The following is a 17,392-nucleotide window of genomic DNA, read 5'->3' as shown; positions in this document are numbered from 1 at the left end:
CGGCGTTCGAATGCCCGGCGAACGGCGCTAGCGGCAATACATTACCTGATCCGGCGCGTGTCCCCTGGTCTCCGCTGTCATTTCTCCGTGCTTGGCTCCTCCAGCTTCACTGAACTTCCTGTCCCGGCAGGAAGTTTAAACAGTAGAGCGCCCTCTACTGTTCTTCCCCGGCAGGAAGTTCAGTGAAGCTGGAGCAGCCGAGCGCGGAGAGGTGACAGCGGAGACCAGGGGACACGCGCCAGCGGAGCAGGTAATGTATGCGGGGGGGGGGGGGGGGGCGGCAACTTCACAGATGGTGATCGGTTTCATGCTGAAATCGATTCACATTCTGTTTGCAGTAAAGGCAGCCATACGATCCCTCTCTGATCAGATTCGATCAGAGAGGGATCGATCTGTTGGTCGGATCTGATGGCAAAGTGTATGGCTACCTTAAGAGAAAATATGTGATGACTACAGTTCACAAATGGTTCTTTGAGTGAGGGTGGTTTCACATACCTCTGCATTGTCCATTCCTCTTCTTATTCCCCCCGATCCCCATAATTACGCCTTGAAAAACCTTTGGCTAAAGTCAAGTTTTCAAACAAATAGAGGCAAGCTTGCTGAGCCGGCTTTGACTTGGGCTGTTAGCACATCACTATGTTGAAGCACAATAGCACTGCACTTTATTATTTCCCTGACAAAGCCTTATTTAGGCGAAACATGCTGAATTTTGTGATTGTGGGTGTTTATAATAGCTAATTGGTTGGTGCGCTGGAGAGAAAATGTGCTTCCCTCTCTCTACAAAGCTTTGATGCACTCTAGCCGGTGTGTATTATGTACATTCAACTACATTTGCACTGTGATTCAATGCTGTAGGCCAGTAATCTGAAAACTTGGTTATCCAACTTTTAAGGAACTACAAGTCCCACAATGCATTTTCCTTTATGAATCATGACTGTGGCTGTCAGACTCCTGCAATGCATTGTGGGACTTGTAATTCCTTAACAGATGGAGAGACAAGTTTGCAGATCACTGCTGTTGGGTTGGGAGTTGGGATGGGAATGAGTGGGGGTAGCTGTTATTTTGTGGAGATTCTCCACTGTTGTCGCTGATTTTCAAAATTCAATACATTTCAACTGTTAAAAAAAAGGCACTGAGTTGGTGCTAACTAGTGCCTCACTGCTCTATAAGTCTTAGGGGGCGTGTCTCCATGGCCTTCAAGGAAGCAACAAGCCTTGTAGCTTCCAAAACGCACCAAGCAACTCTCTGATTTCTGCCCTGGGTTATCCACGTGTTAGACCTGCGGTTCTCTAGCTGTAATTTCTTTTCCTGCAAACACTCAGCAGCCTTTCAGTGGCTCAGTCCCAATAGGCTTGGCTTCATCAGAACCTTCCCAATGTTGGGGGTAACTTGCATCATGGTTTGCGCTTGTACTTATATAATATTTTATTACTTAATATCCATAAAAGATATCTTTAAGTCAATCAGTATTTCTAAAAATAAGGCTGCTGCCTTTACATCAGACTTCCTCCGATTCATGCAACACACAGAGGAACCATGCCTCACCGTGCAACCCGACACCTCACCTCCTCTCACCCCCCCCCCCTCCCCCTACATCGATCCACTCTTCCTACCATTACTTACCCCCATTCAAACATTCACTCATCCCCGGTCCAGCCAGTCCCACCTACCAAACAAACCAAATTATACCGACTTCTCCCATATGCTGCTACAAGCTGACTTTGGTTAGTTGTGCCGGGCAATGCTGGCCTCAATCTCATTCACACTAAATCACATACATTCATCCAGCATACCATGCGTGTGCGTGTGGGGGAGGGGGGCTGCCATCTCATCACAAGGCTACATATCTCAGTTTATAACTAGGGTGATTTAAAATGAGAAAGGTAGTATTACAGTTTAAGAGGAACTCCAGTGAAAATAATGTAATAAAAAAAGTGCTTCATTTTTACAATAATTATGTATAAATGATTTAGTCAGTGTTTCCCCATTGTAAAATATTTTAAATCCCTGATTTATATTCTGACATTTATTACATGGTGACATTTTTACTGCTGGCAAGTGATGTCGCTGCTGCTTGCTGTTTTGGCAGTTGGAAACAGCTGTAAACAGCTATTTCCCACAATGCAACAAGGTTCACAGACAGGAAACTGCCAGAAGTCAGAGCTTCTTGTGGGAGGGGTTTCACCACAATATCAGTCATACAGCGCCCTCTGATGGTCTGTTTGTGAAAAGGAATAGATTTCTCATGTAAAAGGGGGTATCAGCTACTGATTGGGATAAAGTTCAATTCTTGGTCGGAGTTTCTCTTTAAGTTGCCAGTTAAGTGTTGCATCCATAAGTTTCTTATTTCCGGCCACACTCTAGCTGTACTATTTGAACCTGAAGCATACTGTATCCCTTTATGCTCCTGAAGCCAGGCTAACATCCTGAACCTCTGGTAAATAGCAAGCCTATAGCTTATACATGTTACAGAGCCACATAAAGAGATAGTTTGCATATTCACTGAGCGTTATGAGATGTGTGACCCGTCTGATCCCGTTATTGGACTCAGTGGCATAGCAAAAGGGGATGCAGAGGTCGGGATTGCACCGGGGTCCTTGGACCACAGGGGCCCTCCCTCAACTGTAGTATTAGCTCTTCAATGATGCTATAGTGGTAATGATCACTTATATATGCTTTGAATAGTGGTAATCATTAACAAACTGTCCCCCTCCTCTGCTTATACCTCTCATATTGTGTCCTTGCCAGGTTTAGTTGCACCATATCAATTGTTATGTATAGAATGCTTGGGGGCCCATTGTAAAACTTGCATCGAGGCCCAAAACTCCTTATTTACAGTCACTGATTGGACTCACTCTGGCGTTGGTCCCACACTGCTTCTTCTCTCCAGTCTTTACTGAAACTTTGTACAGGACCTTCTTAGCTGATGAAGAACCGGGATGGAGTCCAGATGAAGAGCCGGATCGGTGTCCAGTTCTGCTGACCGGAGCACTGTTTGCACGTTTCTGGGAAACAGGAACTGGTTTAGCAGATAATAAAGAACAGCAAATATAAATGAGACAACAGTCTCTTGGGGTTAATATAAGAGCAAGCCAAGGGAACTTATCACATCTCTTCGCAAAACCTGGACTGGAATTAAAGGAATGATGTGCTAAGCCAACTCATCTCCCAATACACATCTTCCCAAGATCTGACATCTTCCCCAGATCTGACAGAGTCTTGTGATAAACAGGAAATGCCACACAGAGCCACAGATCATCTGGATCCGCTTTCCACAAATCCATACCTAGTCTCACTAAATCCTGCACACTCTTCCTGTGTACCTGTCTGAGGATATATTCAACATCCCTAGCTGTATGATTACTTCTGGATTTTAGGGTCTAAAAGCAGTGCAATTTTTTACACACTTTTAGACCCTAAAACCAGGAAAAAATCGTGCCACTAGAGAGATCTGCAGTAGCCCAGCACATTACTCACCTCCTCTGGATCCAGTGCTGCAATTCTCCCTCTGTCCACCAGGTGGAGCTCTACCCCCTATAGTGAGGTCGCCAACTGTCGTCATGATGACAGACAGCAATCTCACCAGAGGGATGGAGAGCTTCCAGGGACTGGAAGAAGAATGGCTGCCAGCTTCTGGATACCAGCAGAGGTGAGGCGAAACGCCACCACGCTGCACTGATTCTCCACATCTTCTGGCAGCTACCCCAAGTCAGGCTCAGGGTTACTGCTCTGAGCTACGGATGTCCAGCTCGAGCCTGACTCGGGGTTACAGCTAAGGAGGTTAACAGGGTTAATTAGTTACCGCATTTTTCAGATTATAAGGTGCTGCTGACCATAACACGCACCTAGGTTTAGAGGACAACCAGGGGAAAAAATATATATACTAAACCTGGTGCATCCATAGTGAAGGGGCATCTTGTGGATTATGCCCCCTTTGTACCTCTTGTGTCCTCCTCTGTCCCCCTTGTGTCCTTCTGTGTCCCCCATGTTTCCGCCTCTGTCCTCCTTGTGTCCTGCTCTATACCCCTTTGTGTCCCCCTTGTGCCCTCCGTTTGTCCCCATGTGTCCTCCTCTGCATGGGCACAGCACAGGGAGTCCCCGACATTTCGGTGGGTCGGAGGTTTGTATCGGCAGGCGTTCACAAGTCAGGAACTCCCTGCATTTGGACTATAAGACGCAGTGACTTTTTCCCTCCCTTTTGGGGGAGAAAAAGTGAGTGTTATAGTAAAAAAATACAGTAAGTGTTGTAATAACGGGGCCAAATGGGCAAATAAAATGTGTTTCATATTTTATTTTAAAACTATAATGTCTGAAAACTGAGAAATAATGGACTTTTTCAATAATTTCTTATTATTTCTGTTAAAATGCATATAAAATAAAATAATTGTAAGCGAATAGTACCACCCAAAGAAAGCATAATTTGTTGCAAAAGTAGTGATAAAGTTACTGGCGAATGAATGGGAGGAGCGCTGAAATGTGAAAATCTCTTTGGTCCATAAGAGGAAAAAACACTTGGGGCATGATTCACAAAGCGGTGCAAACTGTTAGCACGCTGGTGAAATGCCCCTTATCACGCCTAAACTTAGTTTAGGCATGATAAGTTTAGGCGTGATAAGTTTAGGCGTGATAAGTTTAGGCGTGATAAGTTTAGGCATGATAATTTTAGGCGTGATAAGTTTAGGCGTGATAAGTTTAGGTGTGATAAGTTTAGGCATGATAAGTTTAGGCGTGATAAGTTTAGGCGTGATAACTATAGCACCAACTGGGTTAGCACCGCAGTGTACAGCTGATCAAAAGTTTTGCGCTAGCAGTCTGGTGCGCGAAACGTCGCATGGGGCTCGATTTACCAAGCGGTGCAAAGTGTTAGCACCGTGGTGAAAAGGCCCTCTTCACGCCTAAAGTCACTTTAGGCATGATAAGAAGGGCTTCGCGCGAAGTTTCCGCGCGTAAAGTTTTGCGCGCGCTCCCGCGTGCGTGCGCGCGAAGCGCCCCGCACTTCGCGCGATGCGCCCATTAAACCCTATGGGACTTTGCGCGCGCGCCTGTGCGGGTGCGCGCGCAAAACTTTACGCGCGATAACTTCGCGCGAAGTGCAGGCAAAAACGGTGCTAACTCAGTGGTGAAGAGGTCATCACGCCTAAAGTCCTTTAGGCGTGATAACTGGGTTAGCACCGCTTGGTGAATCGAGCCCATAGAGTTTAATGGCGCTGCTTTACGCGCGGGACTTTGCGATCTAGACTTATCACGCCTAAACTTATCACGCCTATACTTATCATGCCTAAACTTATCATGTCTAAACTATTATCATGCCTAAACTGAGTTTAGGCATGATAAGGGGCTTTTCACCAGCGTGGTGCAATGGTTATCACGCCTAAAGTCTTTTAGGCGTGATAACTGGGTTATCACCGCTTTGTGAATCGAGCCCTTAGTGGTGAAATGTTTAAATTATGTCCCTAGTAATGTATGGCAACACAATTTTATTTGTAAGTAAAGGTGTATTTTTTTGTATTTTGTAATTTTTTTTATTACAATCCCTTATTTGCAAAAAACAATAATATACCTAAGTGTAAAAACTAAGTCCCTAATGTAACAATTTATATATTCTGTCACTTTGTCTTTTTTTTTGTTTTGTTGTACAAGTTGTTTATTATAGTAACTATGGGGACAGAAAGGGGTTAATAGGGTTTTTATTTATATGTGGCTTTTTTTTTTTTGTGGACAAGAATAATAGTAAAGTGCAGTATTATATTTGTCCGCTAGATGGCACCATCAAGTACAGAAAGCTGAATCACAGCTTTCTATACTACAACGAAAGCGAAAGTAGTGGGGTTTTTTGTTTTTACGGTTCTTCAATTAATAACGTCTGCTTGTCGTTAGAGATTATTCATAGATGGGTGAATTTTCACCAATCTGTCCTGTTACTGCTGGTCATGCGGGCAAGAGCGGTTCCACGTGCTGCGCATCAAAAGCCAGAGACGATTATCTACAACCCTAGGATGGGAAGAGCACTCCCGCGGGACGTAGATATACTGCGGCTACTGGATCGCGGCTACTGGTTAACCAGTTCAGCATACAGGTGTTTTCACCTCACGGATGGAAGCAATTTTACCTTGTAGTGCTCCTCCCATTCATTAGAGAAAAAACAGTCATAGTGCAAAGATACATAAAACACAGACAGTATAAAAAGAAGCATGTATACTGCTACTATAAATAAAACCCACACATTTTATTTGCCCATTAGTCCCATCTATCACAACGTTTAAAATATGTTCCTAGTACAATGTATGGCAACAATATATTATTTGGAAATAAAGGTGTATTTTTTTCTGTTTTGGGGTTTTTTTGAGTCCCGTCAATTGTAAGTCCTCATGTACTAAAATAACAGTAATATTCCCTTATGACATACATATAAAAAAGGCTAAGTCCCTAAGGCAACTATTTATGATTTTTTTAATTGTTGTTTTTTGTTTTTTTTGCTGGATAACAAGGGTGGGGTCTTTGGAAAGGATTAATTTTTTAATTAAAAATTTGTGGTGTGTAATTTAACTTTTCCCTGCTAGATGGCAATAGAAACACTCGCTGGATTACCAGGAACTGTTTCTTTTTTTTTATACTTTCATTCACATACTTTTTAATGAACGGACATGGCCCCTGATCAGGGTCATGTCCATTCATTACAGGCACTGTGGTTAGTTCAGGGAAACCTAGCTTCCCTTCCCCAACTGCCGACACGACACAAAAACCCCCGAGTCCGCGCGCACCTGCCACTTAACCACTTGAGAACCGTAGTGTTAAACCCACCTAAAGACCAGGCCCTTTTTCATTAATTAGGCCACTGCAGCTTTTAGGCCACGCTGCAGGGCCGCACAACTCAGCACACAAGTGAACTCCCCTGCCCAACAACAGAGCTTTCTGTTGGTGGGGTCTGATTGCTCCCCCAATGTTTATTTATTTTTTTAGCAAATATTTGTTTATTTTTATAATAAATTTCCTATTTTTTCATGTATTGCTCCCTCCCTCCCCCTGCCAGCCAATCACTGTGATTGGCTGTCATAGGCTTCAGCCGATGACAGCCGATCACCCCTGAGCCTCTAGAGGGGACAGCTGTGTCACACGACTGTCCCCAGTACAGCGATGCCTTAGATCGTAGCGCTGTACGCAGTGAAATGATCGCTGCTGGGAGACTGAAGGCGGGGAGGAGCTCTGCCTATCAAGCGGAGATGCGCGATTTCCTGCAAAACAGGCCCGCAGGACTTTACGTCAATCGGCGATCGGCGGTCCCAGGGGGCTGCCGCCAGGGCCACGCCCATCAGCGTGACGCAATCAGCAAGTACTTAAACACTGAGCGCGGATATGCGTCCCATTAGACTTGAGTGGCACCTATCTGGACAAGTAAACTTGTCTACATAGGCTGAAGTGGTTAAGGTATGAAGCAGAACTTACAGTAGTTAGAGGTCACATGATCTTACCATTGAGGTAGGTCGAGAGCCGACTTGTAGCCCAAACTTCTTGGCGTAGTAGTCATACAAGTGGGGGTCGTTCATGGAGCTGTAAAATGGAAGCGTATCCACCCTCCCGTTGCTATAGCGATAACCCCCTGGGTTGGCACTCATGGTCCGGGCTGGGAACAAAAAAGCAACACTGTGTAGCATAACATTTACCCTCAATCCAACTTTTCACTGTCAATTCCCCCATAGATACAAAGCCATGTGTGATTGCTACAGTTCACAAATCCACCCCTTCACCAAAATCAGGCAAATATGTTCTACCCTTCTCCTTTATTAGAGTAAACTTGCCATTTCCTAAACTGCACTACACAAAGTACACTTAAAGAACAACGGAAGTGAGAAGAATATGGAGGCTACCATATCTATTTCCTTTTAAACAATACCAGTTTCCTGGCTGTCCTGCTGATCTATATGGCTGCAGCAGTGTCTGAATCACACCAGAAACAAGCATGCAGCCAATCTTGTCCGATCTGACTAAAATGTCAAAAACATCTGATCATGCTTATTCAGGGGCTATAACTGAAAGGACAGCCAGGCAACTGGTATTGCTTAAAAGAAATTAAATATGGCAGCCTCCACATACCTCTTGCTTCAGGTGTCCTATCAAGAGGAACTTTACTGAATATAGCTTAAAGTGAACCTCCGGACTAAAAATCTACTCAGCAGAACTGAAAAGGCTTGGTATTTCTTTAATAGTTTCACAGCATCAGAACTGTTTTTCTTACCAAAGCATCATTTTTAGCTGCATTTAAGCTCCACCCATCAAAGAAAACTGCCCGGGCTTTATTTCCCTGATGCTGTGAAAAGCATGATGGGATTTCCTATGTTGTTATTCACGTTGCCTAGCAACTGGGAGGGGTGATCAGCACACAGGACAGTTGGAACTGTGTCTCATGCTCCCTGTCACCTCCTTTCAACCAAAAAGATGGCTGCCATCATGAAATCAAACATTTGCCTGTTCTTTTAAAACAGAGATTATATTACTTATCCATTTTAATAAATATAACTAATGTAATTTAATGACAGTATGTTTGTTTAGGCTGAAGTTTTTCTTTAAAGAGAATCTGTATTGTTAAAATCGCACAAAAGTAAACATACCAGTGTGTTAGGGGACATCTCCTATTCCCCTCTGTCACAATTTCGCCGCTCCTCACGCATTAAAAGTGGTTAAAAACAGCTTTAAAAAGTTTGTTTATAAACAAACAAAATGGCCACCAAAACAGGAAGTAGGTTGATGTACAGTATGTCCACACATAGAAAATACATCCATACATAAGCAGGCTGTATACAGCATTCCTTTTGAATCTCAAGAGATCATTTGTGTGTTTCTTTCCCCCCTGAGGGGGGAGTGCATAGCAGAACCACAACACTGAAGAAATTGGCAGCCTTCCAGACACAGGCTGACAAGTCTGACAAGGGAAAGATACATTGATTTATTACAGAGACTGTGATAGTACAAAGTGCTGCAGTAAGCTAAAACACATTAGAATAGCTTTTGGAACTTGTAGGATGATAAAAAACAGGATGCAATTTTTGTTACGGAGTCTCTTTAATGGAAAAAATAGCTTATTTTGTACAATATACATTTACAAATTACTTAGTCAATGTTTTCCCAATGTAATATCTTTCCTCACCCTTATTTATATTCTTAATTTATCAGTTTATCACAGGTGGTGACATCTTTACTGCTGACAAGGTGCATCACTGCGGAATGTTTGTTTATGTGTTTCAAAGTGAACAGAAACAACACTTGCTTTCCCAAAGTGTACTGGGAGGAAAAGGCTTTGGGACATCATAGCCTAGGCTAAGCGTCACCAGGATGGTGATGAGACATACAATTATACAGCTATAGGAAGTGTTCTTATGCTAAAACCAGGATATTTAACATAAAATGGTTATCCTGAATACTAAATTCTGCTATATGTCGTTATGGTGCCTTCAATCCCCCAGGCAACAGCTCAGGTGCTGTACTGACGTGTCACTAGTTCCCAGACTAGCAATGCATTCTATTACTATTGGGAAGGGGGAGGGGCTGATGGATCGGTGAACAAAGAGCATCACAGAGTGGGTGGGATGAAGAACAATGCCTTCTGCCAGCATTTTGCAATAGTCAGTGACAGTCATGCCCATCCTGTCCTATGGGGGGCGGGGTAAGAGGCAGAAAGATCTACGTACCACCCAGGAGGAACTCAGCAATCAGCTTAAAAATTACAGTCAGAAAAGGTCAATTGTATGCAAATATCATGCAAATTGTATGCTGCTTACAACTGAGCCAGTAAATGAACGTCCTGTCAACTCTGATTGGCCCACTTCTAAGCTTCATACAATTTGCATGCAAGATGAAATGATTTGCATCTCAATGACCATCCCTACTCATCCTCCACTACAGACATCAAACTATCGGCCGACGCAATCAGGAATGATCAAATCAAATCTGTAATGTCTGTTCGATGTCTGTCAAGTAAATCAGGCCCTTTGTCTCAGCCAATCAGAGAGCACGCCTGTCCTGCTCATCCTTCCTGTGTCCGGCTCTGTAAGTCACCAGTATATGTCGTATGTCAGGTCAGTACCGGCTGCTACCTGCGAATGGCGCTCTCCTGCTCATCGATGATTCCACTGGCCGGTGATTCAGGCTGACTTTGTATCTTCGTAATGAATTGTTAAATTCATCCATCTTCCGGGAATCTTTCCACGCCGGCTTTCCGCGAGGAGGGGATACGTCTCTGAACTGAAACCCTGCAGGAGAGCAATACATTGACATTATTATGATAATACTATCGAGCTTGAAGCTCCAGCCCAACACGCTGACAAAGCCCTGCTGGAACTGATGATCCTCTCTGAACATGGTACATCAGTACAGTGACATAGGCCTGTTGCTAGGTAGAGTCGGCCGCACAAGACAAGGGGTAAGTTGGCGCCATTGCTAAGCTTATGCGCTAATCACAACCACAATAAGAATAATTGCAGAATGATAATTGGCTGCAGTCTGACTTCCCTGAAGGACCTCTAGACTAACAGGTGCAAACAGAGAGTGACCAAGATTGCCTGTCACCCTGCTCACTCCCTCTGATGTCACCCATCTGGGCCGGGCTGACAGATGCAAAGTCAGCGATGCGCTGTTGCTTTGCAGGGGGTGTGACGACGGAGCGGCGAGTATGTGACATCACACAGTGGGCAGGGGGGCAGCGTGCACAAATATAGCCGTCACTTGGCCAAGTTGATCCGGCCTTCAGATCGATTGGGGGGGGGGTTCTGTGCACACTCCTGACTATTGGCCGAAGTGGTCGTTATCAGCCACTTCAGCCTAATTTTGACAAGCGTGTGTACATGGCTTTACACCTCATTGAAGCTGATATCATTGCTGGCTGCTGGACATGTTATCAGATAGACTTGTAAGTAATTAGTGAGCAAACAAAGAAGAGAAAGATCTCTGCTCCCACCCTTGGACACAACATAAATCTTTCTACCAGCTTTACACAGTGTAGTACACTTTTGACACAATCTGACAATGCTGGCTAGCAACAGCAAGCTTATGGATTAGCAGCTAAATGGAGTAAAAAGCTTGAGGCTGGTTTCACACTACAAACTGGCGGCAGGCCTTCAGGGAATACCGCGTTACTACACGGTATTCCCCTTCTGGCATCCGGCCAAACAGGAAGTGAAGCGCTCTTTTGGTTACTTCCTGTTTTGGAAATACGGAGGTGCATGGAAGCATATTTTAAAAATACGCTTCGCCGCACGGGCGCCGCCATCATTTTTAAAAATACGTGCGTCGCGATAGACTTACATGACTTTTGGCACAGCGTACCGCAACGTGGGGAGTGTGAACTCCCCCATTGACTTTCATTAGGCTGCAGTAGCAGTGCGGCAATTTGCCGTACCACACTGCCACAGTGTGAAAGGGGCGCAGAGTGTTAACCCTTCCGGTACCTTGGAAACCACTCAAGTGGTTTTAGCTGTTAATTCAATGCTATTTTTAATCCTCTAGACCAGTGGTTCCCAACCTTTTTTGATCCAAGGACTGCTTTTGCACATGGCAGTTTTTCCAAGGACCGGGGGCGGGAGGGGCGTTCGCTGTTCTATGGACAGTGCCAGTACATTTAAAGGATACCGCAACTGAAATGTGACATAATGAGATAGACATGTGTATGTACAGTGCCTAGCACACAGATAACTATGCTGTGTTCCTTTTTTTATTTTTCTGCCTGAAAGAGTTAAATATAAGGTATGCAAGTGGCTGACTCAGTCCTGACTCAGACAGGAAGTGACTACAGTGTGACCCTCACTGATAAGAAATTCCTACTATAAAACACTTTTCTAGCAGAAAATGGCTTCTGAAAGCAGGAAAGAAGTAAAAAAAGGGGAATTTCTTATCAGTGAGGGTCACACTGTAGTCACTTCCTGTCTGAGTCAGGACTGAGTCAGCCACTTACATACCTGATATTTAACTCTTTCAGGCAGAGAAAGAAAAAAAGGAACACAGCATAGTTATCTGTGTACTAGGCACTGTACATACACATGTCTATCTCATTATGTCACATTTCAGTTGCGGTATCCTTTAAAAGTCCTGGCAGCACCAGCCCCTAACCACTGAGCTAATCACCCTCAGCAATTTGTACTTTTTTTGTGGACTGGGGCAGTGTTGTTGCATAACCCACCATAGTTCACTGGTGGAGTATGGAGCAGTGAACTCCATGCAGCACAAGACAGATTTGGTTGGTGTGACGGGTGGTGAAAATGAGGGGATACAGCCTGGGCTTCCCTATCTATTGGTGCAGTCACCTCCAGCCTTTCCTGCCCTTATCTGCCTCCCCTAACTTCATTTTTACCTTTCCCTCCTCTGCTTTCCTCCTCTTCTCACTCACTTTTCCCCTATCCTCTCCCCTCAATCACTTATAACCTTCCCTACAGTTTTAGCCTACCATTCTTTCGTGCATCAGAGAAGTTTACCTCACCTCCCTGCAGACTCTGGGGCTGCCAATAAACAGAGCGTCTCAGCCATCCTCACTGCTGCCACCCGGTGTCTATACAGACCGAAAGCATACAGCTTTACAAATTACAGACACCAGGTGGCAGCAGTAAGAAAGGCTGCAGAGAGCTCTGCTTTTCTTTACCTTTCTGTGCAGTGACGCTACTCTCAGTTAGTGTTGGGCGAACAGTGTTCGCCACTGTTCGGGTTCTGCAGAACATCACCCTGTTCGGGTGATGTTCGCGTTCGGCCGAACACCTGATGGTGTTCGGCCTTTTAAGTTCGGGTTCGCCCCGAACTACTAAATGGCCGCCGAACAGGGCCGAACAGGGCCCCTGTTCGGCCGAACAGGGCCCTGTTCGGCCGAATACTGCCCCCCTATGGGGTCGCAGGCATAAGGGGGGAGCATGCCCCGATCGCGGGGGGGGGGGGGTGTCGGAAATTCCCCCCACCCCCTCCGCTAGCGCTCCCCCCTCTGCCCGCTTCCCCATACAAAAGTTTAAGGAAGTAAAACAGTACCGGTGGTAGTGGGTGGCTGGCAGTGGGCGGCACTATGAAGTGAGTGACTGAGGAGGAGGAGTCCGGAGAGTGACGCGTTGAGGGAGGCCGGACAGCGGGCGGTTCAGCAGTAGTACGGTACTACTGCTGAACCGCCCGCTGCCCGGCCTCCCTCAACGCGTCACTCTCCGGACTCCTCCTCCTCAGTCACTCACTTCATAGTGCCGCCCACTGCCAGCCACCCACTACCACTGGTACTGTTTTACTTCCTTAAACTTTTGTATGGGGAAGCGGGCAGAGGGGGGAGCGCTAGCGGAGGGGGTGGGGGGAATTTCCGACCCCCCCCCGCGATCGGGGCATGCTCCCCCCTTATGCCTGCGACCCCATAGGGCCCCCAAAAGCGGGATGTTCGGGGAGTTTGGGGTTCGGCCCGAACATGCCGAACATCGCGGCCATGTTCGGCGAACTTTCCCGAACCCGAACATCCAGGTGTTCGCCCAACACTACTCTCAGTCACGAACTCTGCAGTCAGACGGCACGGCTCAGCTCAGCACAGTCTGCGGCCCGGCAGTGGGCCGCGGACCGGGGGTTGGGGACCCCTGCTTCTAGACCGTACATGAAATTTGGGTGTAATGCCACTTTAAAGAGACAATGAAGCGAAAAAAATGATGATATGATGAATTGGTTGTATAGTACGGATAATTAATAGAACATTAGTAGCAAAGAAAAAAGGTCTCATATTTTTATTTTCAGTTATATAGTTTTTTATAACATTGCATCATTCTCTAATATTTGCTGTTTACACACCACTCAGCATTCTAAATGATTTTACAGAGCAGACCAGTGAACTTTTGTCCTCTGCTGAAAAAAAAAAAAAAACACAATACAGTACCAGACACATGAGATCAGTGTTTTATTTTTTAGCTGTACTACACATACAAATCATTATGTCATTTTTTTTCGCTTCAGTGTCTCTTTAAATTGATTTGTGTTCATTTTTTGGTTTGCTTCCTTTGGATGTATCATTACCCAGATGGATGAGCACCTTCCCAGCCCTGACTGTCTCCTCTTACCTGTGGCCGGGCGGATGCGGGGCACGGTGGCGGCGGGGAAGACATCTCTAGGCCTCGATTGGGCGAAGTGATCAGACGCACTCTGAGACTGGAAGATGCCAGTGACGGATGGCGAGGAGTTATAATACTGCATCTGGCTTGGCATTTCTTCTTACCACTATAATCACTTTCTCCCTCCTGTAAAAAGAATTGTGTAAATATATTACTCTTTTAAAAAGGTAAAAAAGTAAGTGCTGGAGAAATAAGACTAATGTTAAAGCAGAAAGAAACTCAGAACTGAACAGAGTATATTCCAACAGCAATCTGGATGATAAGTGTACAACAGCAAAGCGGTGGTCAAATATCTGTTCCCTGGGCTGAATGTGCTTCTTACTGCAAATACAGCTTGTTTCCTCTCCTCTCTGGATTCAGCATTTAGGTTGGTCGATCAGGCGTGACCATGTGACACTCAAAGTAGGGAAAAAATTAGATGCCAGGCTACAGTTTCCAGCATCCCTGCAAGACAATAGAAACCGGGTGTCTACATGAGGAGGCGGGACTTGCAGTTCACAGCCTCCTCGTCGCATTCCCCGTACACTGCAGCATTCTGTGCAAGTGCAGTATGGAAAAATCACTACTGCCCATGTGCAGAACGCTCCGGGCAACGGGAGTGGGATCAGGGTGCACGCGGTTTGGGGCCGTGCATTTGTAGTAGCCTCTGACCGGCCAGCTTTCAGGGGGTCGCCACTGCTTGCTGGACGGTCCCAGAAGGACGGCGTGGGCACAGGATGGCTGCGGTAGGGGGCAGGAAGCCCCAGGTAAGTTAAACTGTTTTTTTTTTGTGTGTGTTATTTAAGGCTTAAAGAGGAACTCTAGTGAAAATAATGTAGTAAAAAAGTGTTCATTTTTACAATAGTTATGTATAAATGCTTTAGTCAGTGTTTGCTCATTGTAAAAGCTTTCCCCTCCCTGATTTACATTCTGACATTTATCGCATGGTGACATTTTTACTGATGGCAGGTGATATCAATGGAAGGAGATGTTGCTTGCTTTTTTGCCAGTTGGAAACAGCTGTAAACAGCTATTTCCCACAATGCAATGAGCTTCACAGACAGGAAACTGCCAGGACCATAGTCCTCACAGTTTTCTTTGGGAGGGGTTTCACCACAATATCAGCCATACAGTGCCCCCTGATGATCCTTTTGTGAAAAGGAAAAGATTTCTCATGGGAAAGGGGGTATCACTATCAGCTACTGACTGGGATGAAGTTCAATTCTTGGTTTCTCTTTAAACTCCTTGCCGGTTATCCCGAGCTCAGCTCGGGGTAACCTGCGTAGGAGGTTTTCTCAGGCCCCGCTGGGCCGATTTTCAAATTTTTTTTTTTATTGCATGCAGCTAGCACTTTGCTAGCTGCTTGCATATCTCGATCGCCGCCACTCTCCGCTGATTCGCCGCTACCCGCCGCGCCGCCCCCCTCCAGACCCCTTGCGCAGCCTGGCCAATCAGTGCCAGGCAGCGCTGAGGGGTGGATCGGGATTCCCTCTGACGTCCCGACGTCCATGATGTCGATGACGTCATCTTGCTAAGCCGAGCAAGAAATCCCGTTCTGAACGGGATTTCCTGCTTGCAAAGATTGCCGGCGGTGATCGAAGTATGTAGGGGGATGCCGCTTGTCAGCGGCTATCATGTAGCTAGCGCTAGGCTAGCTACATGAATTAAAAAAAATTTTTTTTTAAAGTGCTGCACCGCCCTTGCCGATATAATTGGAACGGCAAGGGGGTTAAGTAATAGTTTAAAAAAGGTTAAGTTAGCCAGGTGGCTGGAGGGAGGGTTTATATCTTCTAAAACTCAAATCTTTTGAAGAACCAAAAAATGTAGTTTTTCATTAGAAATGTTTTCTCTCCTTAGTGTCCACTCCAATGACATTATGTGAACTTCTATAAATCCCAAGTCAGAAACAAAATTGACAATAGAAAATATTTATCTGTTATTACCAACATCGTTAACAGACTTTTTATTAAATTGCACATTTCAAAAGAATAATTTCTCGTCATTTTTTTTTAAGGAATGCATAAAATAACAGAACAAAAATGAAAACGACTTGGACTCAGCAACAACAGACCTAGTTTCAACATAAAGGATCAAAGAGGGAATGATAGCGCATTACTGCCATCTGCCAAAATAATACTTTTTTCCCCCAATGTAAGATCTGCCCAGCACAGCCTCCAGGCTTCTGACACCAACAATTTACTACAAGCTGGTGTCAGACTTTCTCATGTTTCATTGCAAAGCATGATGGGAGCTGAATATCTGGAGAGCGATGCGTGGATCCTTGTAACCCAGAGCTCAGCAGCGCCACCTGCAGGCCAATGCTGTCACTGACTTTATGCAGCAGCCTGAAAACCCCACCCCGTTCCCAGCCTGTAGCAGATGCAGGGCCTGCCTGTTACCTGCATACCCAGTCCCTCCTCCTGCATAATTTCAATGAAGAATCAGGTGACCAAACTGATAACTCAAACTGATTGGATAAGCATGTTGCTTTGTTGCTTTATTACAACTGAAATGTGTTGCAATAGATTAGCAGAGTCTACATGTTTTCCCTAAACAGAATTCCCTATTTCAGTCAGTGAGGCTGTAATATATCACATTTGTTGATGCGGAATACTTCACTGGCAGTTCAGTCATCCTTTACTGGTGTTTGACAGTTTCTAGGTGAATTCCTTCCATTCAGTATCAATAGATGTATGTTTACCTGTCCCTCCCAGCATCACCACATGCGTTCCATAACACAGTCAAAAAGCAGCACAGCCGCACTGCTGGACAAACACAACAAGGCCATCAAAAGCTGTTTTAGAAGCTACTATTCTGAAAAGAGCTTGTCACCTACAGAAGAGTGGTGGCGCAGCTTGCTGAAAAGTCTACTAGCAAACGTGTGCACACCGACCACACAGATCGTTGTGTGCTTAAAGAGGAACTGTCACGAAAATCTTAAAATTTAAAACACATACCAATAAAAAATAAATTTCTTCCAGAGTAAAATGAGCCATATATAGAAAAAACATACATTGAATGGCCTCAAGCTCCATTTCATCTTGGTTCAAATACTGATAACTTTATTGCACATATAGAGGTCAAGTCACATAGAGGCTCCTTTAAAGTAGAGTGACCAGATTTTTGTAGGCTCAACCTGGGACGGGGTGAATTGGGGGGGGGGGGGGGGGGGGCCGCCGGCGCGCGCCGCGCCGAAAAATAGGGGGTGCGTCGCGCCGAAAAATTTGGTGTCTGCAGCGCGCGCGAAAAATGGGCGTGGTCATGACATTCTATGGGCGGAGCTAACAGAATGATGCAACAGCGAGGCATAAGAA

General features: G+C 45.3%; 1 protein-coding gene across 2 annotated transcripts in view; it reads right to left on the bottom strand.

Annotated features, from left to right (window-relative positions):
- LOXHD1 (lipoxygenase homology PLAT domains 1) overlaps window positions 1–17,392 on the bottom strand; it is a 275,680-nt gene that overhangs the window by 244,618 nt on the left and 13,670 nt on the right. For both annotated transcript variants that reach the window (XM_068251570.1, XM_068251579.1), the window contains exons 2-5: window positions 14,049–14,225; window positions 10,089–10,244; window positions 7,470–7,621; window positions 2,856–3,005 (exon numbers count right to left, since the gene is read on the bottom strand). In XM_068251570.1, coding sequence (XP_068107671.1) covers window positions 2,856–3,005; window positions 7,470–7,621; window positions 10,089–10,244; window positions 14,049–14,193 — 603 coding nt within the window. In that variant the 5' untranslated portion in view covers window positions 14,194–14,225. The remainder of the gene's footprint in view (window positions 1–2,855; window positions 3,006–7,469; window positions 7,622–10,088; window positions 10,245–14,048; window positions 14,226–17,392) is intronic.

The sequence above is a fragment of the Hyperolius riggenbachi genome, chromosome 1, assembly GCF_040937935.1.
Source record: "Hyperolius riggenbachi isolate aHypRig1 chromosome 1, aHypRig1.pri, whole genome shotgun sequence".
NCBI lineage: Eukaryota > Metazoa > Chordata > Amphibia > Anura > Hyperoliidae > Hyperolius > Hyperolius riggenbachi.
This window is presented reverse-complemented; position numbering and strand designations above follow the sequence as displayed.